The 12,135-nt window shown below is 49.6% G+C and overlaps 1 protein-coding gene across 1 annotated transcript; it reads right to left on the reverse strand.

Annotated features, from left to right (window-relative positions):
- Positions 1–320: 320 nt before the first annotated feature.
- LOC139235734 (zinc finger protein 154-like) lies at positions 321–11,887 on the reverse strand. The gene is made up of 4 exons (XM_070866767.1): positions 11,700–11,887; positions 9,791–9,858; positions 7,629–7,838; positions 321–1,415 (listed from the first exon to the last, which is right to left on the reverse strand). Exons 1-4 carry the CDS (start codon positions 11,885–11,887, stop codon positions 394–396), a joined length of 1,488 nt encoding a protein of 495 aa, XP_070722868.1. The 3' UTR covers positions 321–393.
- Between the last annotated feature and the right edge of the window lie 248 nt (positions 11,888–12,135).

Consider the following 12,135-nt stretch of genomic DNA (forward strand, 5'->3'; position numbering starts at 1 on the left):
GGGCTTCTACCTTAGTTAACAGTCTCTGATGTGGGACATTATCAAATGCCTTCTGAGAGTCTATGTAAATGAATTTACACCAAAGCCGATACCTTCCCTGGACACCAAGGCTAGGAGAGGTGCTCTGGAAGGGTTGGGGAGCTGCCACTTGTCCATGACAGTAACTGAAGGTACAAGAACGAAAATCATCTCGAGTCAGAAAGGAGAAAAGGCCCAAAAAATGGAATAGTCGGAAAGAGGACATCAATTGGTCTCCTCCGATATTACAGAGAAAATGACAGTGTGTGTTTACACCAAAACTGGTATACACAGATATTGAGGAACTTAATAACCTTTATAACTAGACTGGAGGTTAACATCAGCACAAACAAATGGCAGAATTAAACCCCGCAGTCACTTGTGAACATGCTGGTGGGCCAGCAGGTGGGATGATCGACTGAATCCCTTCCCACACACGGAGCAGATGAACGGTCTCTCCCCGGTGTGAACTCGCTGGTGTCTCAGCAGGTTAGAAGACTGAGTGAATCCCTTCCCACACACAGAGCAGGTGAAGGTCCTCTCCCCGGTGTGAACTCGCTGGTGCGTCCGAAGATTGGACGCAGAGGTAAATCCCTTCCCGCACACGGAGCAGGTGAACGGCCTCTCCCCGGTGTGAACTCGCTGGTGTTGAATGAGGTGCGATGACTGCCTGAAGCTCTTGGCGCAGTGGGTGCAACTGAACGGCCTCTCGTCAGTGTGAACAAGCTGGTGTTTAATTAGATCCGCAGAGATTTTAAAGCACTTCGCACAGTCTGAGCATTTAAAGGGTCTCTCGTCTGTGTGAACTCGCCGGTGTAACCGGAGGCTGGACAAAAGAGTGAAGCCCCTCCCGCACAAGGAGCAGACAAACGGCCTCTCCCCAGTGTGACTGCGTCGATGTGTTTCCAGCAGGGACGGGCAATTGAATCCTTTCCCACAGTCCCCACATTTCCACGGTTTCTCCGTGCTGCGTGTGCCCCTGCGTTTCTCCAGTTTGGACGATTGATTGAAGCCTGGTCCACACACAGAACACGTGTACGGTTTCTCCCCGCTGTGAATGGTGCGATGTTTTTTCAGGCTGTGTGACTGGTTGAAGCTCTTTCCACAGTCAGTGCATGGGAACACTCTCACTCGGGTGTGTGTGTGTGTGTGTGTCTCAGTGCTTTTCCAGTCACACTGACATTTGAAATCTTTTCCTGCAGACAGAACAGACAAACAATTCTCTTTCCACAAAGGCCGATGATATTCAGATCCTGATGAATGGAATGACTCGGTCAGATCTTGGTGCGAAGTTGGGTTGGAGTTTGCGATCTGTAAATAGCAATAGTATTCGGCAGTCTGTTGTGTTGTGGATGACCCGCTACCACGCCGAAAAGGGATGAGTTCACAGGTGATTCAATGAGGGACCGCACGTTCCAGGTCCCGAACTACCTGTTGGAAGGGCGGGAGATGCCTGTGCGTGGATTCTTTTAACGTGATGGGGTGGCCATTGCACACCAGCCACCACACGGACTTGACGGAGATAGGTACTTGATCCAGTGGCGAGGGGCGACTGGAGACCAATGGATCCTGTGCGTACACAAAGTCCCACTGTCCATAGATCGCAGTGCGGGCCGGCCTGTGCTGCACTCCCTGAGCCCCCGGACCCTCGCTTCTCCTGGGCCCCAGACACTCACCCCTCCGCCGCCCAGATCACGGCGCTCCTCCGCCCCGAGCCGTGGGTAGCGGGGGCATCAATTAGTCTCCCCTTATCTTGGCAAATACAAAAGATGGACGCACTGTTAATTTGAAATATCAAACTATTTATGCTGCCTCCTCTCTCACAGCCTGGAACAGGTGTTGAGAAAAAGCCATCACTGAGAGAGACAGAGACCAGGACTGAATTTCACAATATTCAATATTCACTTCCTGGTTCTTGGCCAAGGGAGGCTCCGCGCATGCGGCGTACTGCCCGCTCAGCCTGTACCAAGTTGGCGGCGGCGCATGCGCCCCTCCGCCCGCTCAGCCTGTACCAAGATGGCGGCCGCTGCCTGGCCCTATCCCCTGCGAGGAAGCCTCGCCGCCGCCGCCACCGCGCCGCCCGGACCCACGGCTCTTGCTCCGGGTGCCTGAGGGTATCCGGGGTTTAGAAAGCCTCCCCGCCGGTTCCGCGGCTCCCATGCGGGCCGCCGCCTCCCCCGCCTCCTCTCCGCTCCGCCATCGCCACCTCGCCTCCCGCCGCCATTACCCGACTGGCGCCACTGGTGCGCAGGCGCAGGCCTTACGTCCCCGCCCCCTCCCTATTCGCCTGCGCACCAGGATCCCCGCAGCGTCAATAGGGCGTATTCCGCGCCGCTGGCCATTCTGGGTAGCAGCCGCTGCCATTTTGCTCAAGGGCTGTTCAGCAGCAAAGAAGCACTTATAAACTCGGTGCAGGAGTAGGCCATTCGGCCCTTCGAGCCTGCAACACCATTCAATAAGATCATGGCTGATCATTCACCTCAGTACCCCTTTCCTACCTTCTCTCCATACCCCCTGATCCCTTTAGCCTTAAGGGCCACATCAAACTCCCTTTCGAATATATCCAATGAACTGGCCTCAACAACTTTCTGTGGTAGGGAATTCCACAGCTTAACAATTATCTGAGTGAAGAAGTTTCTCCTCATCTCGGTCCTAAATGGCTTACCCCTTATCCTTCGGCTGTGACCCCTGGTTCTGGACTTCCCCAACATCGGGAACATTCTTCCTGCATCTAACCTGTCCAATCCCGTCAGAATTGTATATGTTTCTATGAGATCCCCTCTCATTCGTCAAAGTTCCAGTGAATATACGCCTAGTTGATCCAGTCTTTCTTCATATGTCAGTCCTGCCATCCCTGGAATCAGTCTGGTGAACCTTCGCTGCACTCCCTCAATAGCAAGAATGCCCTTCCTCAGATTAGGAGACAAAAACTAACACAATATTCAAGGTGTGGCCTCACCAAGACCCTGTACAACTGCAGTAAGACCTCCCTGCTCCTATACTCAAATCCTCTCACTATCAAGGCCTCGGATTTCAGATCTAAAAACAAGAGAATGATGGAAATACTCACTGGGTCATAAGAACATAAGAAATAGCAGCAGGAGTAGGCCAGTTGACCCCTCGAGCCAGCTCTGCCATTCAATAAGATCAAAGTTGACCTGATCATGGACTCAGCTCCACTTCCCCGCCTGTACTCCATAACCTTTGACTCCCTTTTCGCTCAAAAACCTGTTTATCTCCGCCTTAAATATATTCAATGACCTAGTCTCCACAGCTCTCTGGGGCAGAGAATTCTGGGTCAGGCAGCATTTGTGGAGAGAAAAGCAGAGTTAAAGTTTCGGGTCGACGACCCTTCATCAGAACTCAGACCTTGGATCTCAGACACAGAATCGAGCCGTGGGGCGTGTTCTGGGGTTCCCATTGGAGCAATACATGGCTGGAGAGGTGGTGCAGGAGGCTGGGCTTCAGATTCCTGGGGCATTTGGTGGTGGGAGGTGGGACCCATACGGGGTGGACGGGTTGCACCCCAATCAATATCTTCGCGGGGAGGTTAACTCGTGCTTTAGGGGAGGGATTAAACTAATTGGGAAGGGGGAGGGGCACGAGGATGTAACATTTAAAAAGGGGAAATAAAGTGCTCAAAGGATTGGGAGAGGTTGATAGCACTAAAGTAAGAAATAGTAAGGTATTAGATGATGTCAAACTAAGAGAGAATACAGATTGGTCTGAGATGGGATTACAGTGTATGTATGTGAGCACACAAAGTGTAGTAAACAAGATACAGTCACAACATGATGTTGTGGCATTAACTGAGACCTGGCTCAAAAAAGGGCAGGATTGGGAATTAAATATTCCTGGTTATAAGGTGTTCAAGAAAGATAGGGATGGAAAGATAGGAGGTGTGTGGCAGTATTGGTTAAGAAGAATGTTAGAGTGCTGGAGAGGGAGGATATCTTGGTGGGGTCATGGGCAGAATCAACATAGCTAGAGTTAAGAAATAATAGAGGTCGAATTATACTACTGGGTGTATTCTATCGACCACCAAATAGTTGGAAAGATATTTGGAGCAAATTTGCAGAGAAATTACAGAGAAGTGCAAGAAGTATAGACTAGTAATAATGGGGCACTTCAACTATCCTAATAGACGGGGATCATAATAGTGTTAAGGGCAGAGAAGGGGAATAATTTCTGAGGTGTGTTCAGGAGAACAATCTTGATCGGTATATTTCTGGCCCAACGAGGAAGGAGGCATTGCAGGATCATGTTCTGGGGAATGAGATAGGTCACGTGGAGCAAGTGTCAGTCGGGGAACATTTAGGGAACAGTGATAGATTAGCTTAGAAAAAGTACAGGGAGCAATCTAGAGTAAAAATGTTTAACTGGGGGGAATGCAAATTTCAGAGGGATGAGAACGGAACTGGCCCAGGTAAACTGGAATCAAAGATTGGCAGGTAAACCTGGAAAATAACAATGGTCTGCCTTTAAAGAGGAAATAGATCAGGTACAGTTGTGGTACATTCCCACCAGAGGGAAAAGTAGGGCAACAGGAAGATATCAATGTACTGGACAGGTGGGTGGAACACTGGCAAATGGAGTTTAATCCGGATAAGTGTGAGGTCTAACAAGGCAAGGGAATACACATTAAATGGCACGACATTGAAAAGTGTAGAGGAACAAAGGGACCTTGGAGTGCAGGTGCACAGATCCCTGAAGGTAGCAGGCCAGGTCGATAAGAAGGCATATGGAATACTTGCATTTATTAGTCGAGACATGGAATATAAGAGCAAGGAGGTTATGCTTGAACTGTATAAAACACTGGTTAGGCTGCAGCTGGAGTAATGTGTAGAGCTCTGGTCACTGCATTACAGGAAGGACGTGATTGCACTGGAAAGGTGCAGAGGAGAATTACAAAAATGTTGCTTGGACTGGAGAACTTTGACTATGAGTAAAGACTGGAGATGCTGGGTCTGTTTTCTTTGGAACAGAGGAGGCTGAGCAGAGACCTGATTGAGGTGTATAAAATTATGAGGGGCCTGGATAGAGTGGATATGAAGGACCTGTTTCCACGACAGAGGGATCAACAACCAGGGGACATAGATTTAAAGTAATGGGGGGGGGTTAGAGGGGATTCGAGGGAAAATGCCTTCACCCAGAGGGTGGTGGGGGTCTGGAACTCACTGCGTGAAAGGGTGGTAGAGGCAGAAACCCTCACAACATTTGGATATGCACTTGAAGTGCCGTAACATACAGGGCTATGGACCAGGAGCGAGAAAGTGGGGTTAGGCTGGATAGCTCTTGGTCGGCCGGCACGGGACGATGGGCCGAAATGGCCTCCTCCCGTGCTGTAAATTTCTATGATTCGATGATTCTAACTAAAGTCAGAGCTCCCTGAATGACGAAACAGAGAGAGAATATGTTAAAGCAGAAAAAGTGCGCAAATGATATGTGTCAGGTTGCTAATACATCTGAGAATCAGGCTATATATATAGAAACATAGAAACATAGAAATTTGCAGCGCAGAAGGAGGCCATTCCGGCCCACCGTGTCTGCACCAGCCGACAAAGAGCCGCACAGCCATTGGTTAGCAGCCCTCAAGGTTACATATAAACCTATGAACAATGAGGGAAAGGCAAAGAGTACCCAGCCCAACCAATCTGCCTCACCACAACTGCGACACCCCTAATACTAAAACATTATACTGTCCACCCCAACCAGAGCCATGTGGATAAAGGGGAACCAGTGGATGTGGTGTATTTGGATTTCCAGAAGGCATTTTACAAGGTGCCACATAAAAGGTTACTGCACAAGATAAAAGTTCACGGGGTTGGGGGTAATATATTGACATGGATAGAGGATTGGCTAACTAACAGAAAACAGAGATTCGGGATAAATGGTCCATTCTCTGGTTGCAGGGATCAGTGCTGGAACCCCAACTAGTCCAGGATATCAACCTGGCCGTATTCTATTCCTTGCAGTACTTACCATTATATCTGTACCATCCAACAAAAGGTCATCCAGCCTAATCCCAATTACCAGCTCTAGGTCCGTAACCCTGCAGGTTACGGCACTTTAAGTGCCCATCCAACCATCTATAGAAAGGTCAGAGGAGAAGTGAAAAGGAAAATAAGAAGGGCAAAGAGAGGGTATGAGAATAGAATGGCAGCCAAGGTAATCCAAAATTCTTCTATAGGCATATAAATAATAAACGGGTAGTAAGAGGAGGGATGGGGCCAATTAGGGACCAAAAGTGAGACCTGTTCATGGAGGCAGAAGGTACGGCCGAGGTACTAAATGAGCACTTTGCATCTGTCTTCACCAAGAAAGAGGATGCTGCCATAGACGTAGTGAAGGAGGAGATAGTGGAGACACTTGATAGGATAAAAGTTGATCAAGAAGTGGTGTTAGAAAGGCTGGCTGCCAGGAGCGGATGGGATGCATCCGCGAATGCAGAGGGCAATTAGGCCGTAAATCATGGAGCTACGGGCCGTAACCTTCCAATCCTCCATAGAAACAGGGGTGGTATCACCAGAGGACCAGAGCACTGCAAATGTTACACCCTTGTTCAAAAATGCGTGTAAATATAAACCCAGCAATTACAGGCCAGTCTTTTAAACCTCAGTGGTGGGGAAGATTTTAGAAACAGTAATCAGGGACAAAGTTAACAGACACTTGGATAGGGGTGGATTAATTAAGGAAAGCCAGCACGGATTTGTTAGAGGCAAATCATGTTTAACCAACTTGAGCGAGGTTTTGATGAGGGAACAGAGTTAATGAGGGCAATGCGGTTGACGTGGTGCACATGGACTTCCAAAAGGCGTTCGTCAAAGTGCCACATAATAGGCCTGCCAGCAAAATTAAAGCTCATGGAATAATAGGGACAGTGGCAGCATGGATACGGAATTGGCTCAGTGACAGGAAACACACAGTAGTGGTGAGCGGTTGTTTTTCGGACCGTGGTGTTCCCTCGGGATCGTTTCTAGGACCACTGCTTTTCTTGATATATATTAATGATTTGGATGTGGGTGTACAGGGCACAATTTCAAAATTTGCAGATGACACAAAACTTGGAAGTTTAGTAAACATGAGGAGGACAGCGATAGACTTCAAGAGGACACAGGCAGGCTGGTGGAAAGGGTGGACACGTGGCAGATGGCATTTCACGCAGAACAGCGTGAAGTGATACAGTTTGGTCGAAAGAATGAGGAGTGAACATATAAACTAAAGGGTACAATTCTAAAGGGGGTGCACGAACAGGGAGACCTGGGGATATATGTGCACAAATCGTTGAAGGTGCAGGGCAGGTTGAGAAAGCAGATAAAAGGCTCACAGGATCCGGTGCTTCATAAATAGAGGCATTGAGTGTAAAAGTGTGGAGATTATGATGAACCTGTATAAAACTGGTTCAGAACCAAATGGAGTACTGCGTCCAATTCTGGGCACCACACTTTAGGCGAGGGAAGGAACCAGAGCAGGACTGGAACAAAAAATGTTCCACATTTCCCACGAGAAGGCAGACACAGCTAGGACCCATGTGGGTTCCCATAGCAACACCTTTAATTTGGAGGAAGTGAGTGGAGTGGGAGAAGTTGTTCGATGTGCGAACAAGTTACCAGCCAGGCGGAAGAGGGTGGTGGTGGATGGGAACTGGTTGGGCCTCTGTTTAAGGACGAAGCGGAGCGCCCTCAGGCCGTCCTGGTGGGGGATGGAAGTGTAGAGGGGTTGGACGTCGGTAGTGAAAAGGAGACGGTTAGGGCCAGGAAAGTGGAAACCATTAAAGTGACAGAGGGCGTCGGAAAAGTCGCAGTGTAGGTGGGAAGAGACTGGACAAGGGGAGAAAAAATAGTGTGGAGATAGAAAGAAATTAATTCCGTGGGGCAAAACAGGCTGAAACGATGGGTACCAGGCCTCAATCAGGCCAACATCCCCAGCATTGAAGCACTGACCACACTTGACCAGCTCTGCTGGGCAGGGCCACATTGTCCGCATGCCTGACACGAGACTCCCAAAGCAAGCGCTCTACTCGGAACTCCTTCACGGCAAGCAAGTTCCAGGTGGGCAGAGGAAACGTTACAGGGACCACCCTTGAGTAAAGGAGCAGGGGGGTCTTACTGAAGTTGTACAGGGCCTTGGTGAGGCCTCATCTGGAATATTGTGTTCAGTTTTTGTCTCCGAATCTGAGGAAGGACGTTCTTGCTATCGAGGGAGTGCAGCGAAGGTTCACCAGAATAATTCCTATGATGCTAGGACTGACATATGAGGAGAGACTCGATCTACTAGGCTTATATTCACTGGAGTTTAGAAGAAAGAGTGGGAATCTCATAGAAACATATACAGTTCGGACGGGATTGGACAGGTTAGATGCAAGAAGAACGACTCAACGACTGTCTGTCCCACCTGTGGCAGGGACTGTGGTTCTCGTATTGGACTGTTCCGCCACCTAAAAACTCAATCTAGGAGTGGAAGCAAGTCTTCCTCGATTCCGAGGGACTGCCTATGATGATGATGATGATGATGACCTCTAGACTTGACTATTTCAGCGCACTCCTGGCTGGCCTCCCACGTTCTACCCTAAGTAAACTTGAGTTCATTCAAAACTCAGCAGCCCCTGTCCTAACTCGCACCGAATCCCACTCACCCATCACCCCCTGTGCTCGCTTACCCGTGACCTAACTCGCACCGAATCCCACTCACCCATCACGCCCTGTGCTCGCTTACCCGTGACCTAACTCGCACCGAGTCCCACTCACCCATCACCAACTGAGCCCCGTGTCCTAACTCGCACCGAATCCCACTCACCCATCACCCCCTGTGCTCGCTTACCCGTGACCTAACTCGCACCGAATCCCACTCACCCATCACACCCTGTGCTCGCTTACCCGTGACCTAACTCGCACCGAGTCCCACTCACCCATCACCAACTGAGCCCCGTGTCCTAACTTGCACCCAGGCCCACTCACACATCACCCCCTGTGCTCACGGCCCCGTGTCCTAACTCGCACCGAGTCCCACTCACCCATCATGCCCTGTGCTCGCTTACCCGTGACCTAACTCGCACCAAATCCCACTCACCCATCACACCCTGTGCTCGCTTACCCGTGACCTAACTCGCACCGAGTCCCACTCACCCATCACCAACTGGGCCCCGTGTCCTAACTCGCACCCAGGCCCACTCACACATCACCCCCTGTGCTCACGGCCCCATGTCCGAACTCGCACCGAGTCCCGCTCACCCATCACCCCCTGTGCTCGCTGACCCCGTGTCCTAACTCGCACCCAGTCCCACTCACACATCACCCACTGTGCTCACGGCCCCGTGTCCTAACTCGCACCGACTCCCGCTCACCCATCACCCACTGTGCTCGCTGCCCCATGTCCTAACTCGCACCGAGTCCCACTCATCCATCACTCCCTGTGCTCCGTGTCCTAACTCACACCAAGTCCCACTCACCCATCACCCCCTGTGCTCGCTGACTGCATTGGCTCCCAGTTAAGCAATGCCTCGATTTCAAAATTCTCATTCTTATTTACAAATCCCTCCATGGCCCTCACCCCTCCCTATCTCTGTAACCTCCTCCAGCCTCACAACCCCCCGAGATGTCTGCAGTCCTCAAATTCTGCCCTCCTGAGTATCCCTGATTATAATCGCTCCACCATCGGTGGCCGTGCCTTCAGCTGCCTCGGCCCCAAGCTCTGGAATTCCCTCCCTAAACCTCCCCGCCTCTCTACCTCTCTTTCCTCCTTTAAGGCATTCCTTAAAACCGACCTCTCTGACCTAGCTTTTGGTCATCTGCCTTAATTTCTTCTTTCCTGGCTTCTGTGTCTTGTAACTCTGCTGTTTTACTACATTAAAGACACAATATAAATAAAAGTTATTATTATTCTGAGGGGGCTCAACAAGGTGGATGCAGAGAGGGTGTTTCCCCTCGTGGGGGAATCTAGAACTAGGGGACATAGTCTCAGAATAAGGGGCCGCCCTTTTAGAACTGAGATGAGGAGGAAAAAAGTTATTAATTTCATTGATTTATTTTGAGTATCACTGGTATTTTTCCGACTCCTTGCCTGGATACCAAGGCTAGGAGAGGCATTGTGGAATGTATGGGGAAGTGGGACTTGCCCATGAAAGTAACCGAAGGTATGAGAACTGAAATAATCTCGAGAGAGAAAAGGCCCGAACATGGTAGGTGGGGTGGGTGGCTAACAGGACATCAATTAGTCTCCTCCTCCGATCTGGGAGATACAAAGGACACGACGCACTGTGTGTTTAGAACAAAACTGATTGATTTGACATATATCCAGAATATTAAAACTCCAGCCCAGTTATAGGGATTATTATCATCAACATAGACAATCCCTCAGAACCCTCTGGGTGAAGTGTGAAGTGGCCTTGTTTCTAACATGCTTACTTTTGTATTTTGCCAGGTGCAGAATAGCAAGATCCCAGTGCTGGACTCCTGGCGCCCGACTGACTGTCCACAAGGTAGTCCTCCATCACATGAGCAGGAATTCCAAGTTTCAGACCTTGCCTTCTTTCCGAAAGCACTCAAAGATCCCACTGCTCGACACAGCTGGGCCTGCACCACAGGCTTGGCTGTCTGAAATGCCCCCCCTGAGATGGCTGATCTTTTAACTAGTGTCTTTTCTTCTCTTCCAGGTATGCCGTGGGACTGTGCCGCACGCTCATGACTGCCGGTCCTGCCATCCCGGACTCCCCTGGGCGCTCCCCGACCCTAAAAACATGACTCGCACAAGCAAACAATTCATAACGCTCCAAACTACTACAATGCTGCAAGCTAAAACCAAAAGTGTCACACAGTGCACGCCAGCTGGGCTCTGTCAGGCAGTGTGTGAGTGTGAGTGTATGTGTGAGTGTATGTGTGAGTGTATGTGCGAGTGTATGTGCGAGTGTATGTGCGAGTGTATGTATGTGTGTGTGAGTGTGTGTATGTATGTGGGTGTGTGTGTATGTGTGTGTGTGTGAGAGAGTGAGTGAGTGTGTGTATGTATGTGTGTGTGTGTGAGAGTGTGTGTATGTATGTGTGTGTGTGTGTGTGTGTGTGTGTATGTGTGTGTATGTATGTGTGTGTATGTGTGTGTATGTGTGTGTATGTGTGTGTATGTGTGTGTATGTGTGTGAATGAGAGTGTATGAATGTGAGCGTGTGAGTGTGTGAGTGTGTGTGTGTGTGTGTATGTATGTGTGTGTGTGAATGTGAGTGTGTGTGTGTGAGTGTGTGTATGTATGTGTGTGTGTGTGAGTGTGTGTATGTATGTGTGTGTGTGTGAGTTTGTGTGTGTGAATGTGAATGTGTGTGTGTGTGAGTGTGTGTATGTATGTGTGTGTGAGTGTGTGTATGTATGTGTGAGTGTGAGTGTGCGTGAATGTGAGTGTGAGTGTGAGTGTGTGTGTGAATGTGAGTGTGTGAGTGTGTGTGTGTATGAGAGTGTGAGTGTGAGTGTGTGTGTGTGAGTGTGGAGAGAGAGAGAGGACCACCAGGTCATGTTTGGGCTGTGACACAGACTCTCATACTTGAAGCCGGAACTGGCAGTCCCTCGCTCCACACACAGACACACAGACAGGCTGCCGCAGCCTTTCATCTCTCTTTTAAATTCAGAGTGCAGCCTTTGCATTTTATTGGTCTTGACCGACTCCCCAATGATGTTGAAATTAAATAAAGTACATACCAAGCATTTCCACCGCCCCGGACCCCGTCCGTGGCTATTTTGATACCGGCAGCAGCGATTTTAAAGCCTTTGCCACCGTGCCGGTGCCTGGTTTTCACCGGGGACTCGGCCGCGGTGCTCGATATCGACGAGGGCACCTCCGCCGGCGGCCGTCTCTGATACTGGCAACATTTGGCTGGACTGGGCATTTTAAAGCATTTCCCACCATATTGCTAATTTTCTTTCAGTCACGTCTTGGTGGTGATTTTTGATGAGAAACATTACAAAGTGCCGCAGTACAGCGGGATCTGGGGGTTACTTGTACATGAAACTCTTTTGAGTTAACCTGCAACAACATAAAACATTAAAACCATGCCACCCGACCTGGGTGACACAGCAGACATTTTCAAGGCCCCTTTTTTTTTTTTGGTTTTTGGTTTTTTTTTGGGGCGCTAAA

This window comes from Pristiophorus japonicus, chromosome 23 (assembly GCF_044704955.1).
Source record: "Pristiophorus japonicus isolate sPriJap1 chromosome 23, sPriJap1.hap1, whole genome shotgun sequence".
NCBI lineage: Eukaryota > Metazoa > Chordata > Chondrichthyes > Pristiophoridae > Pristiophorus > Pristiophorus japonicus.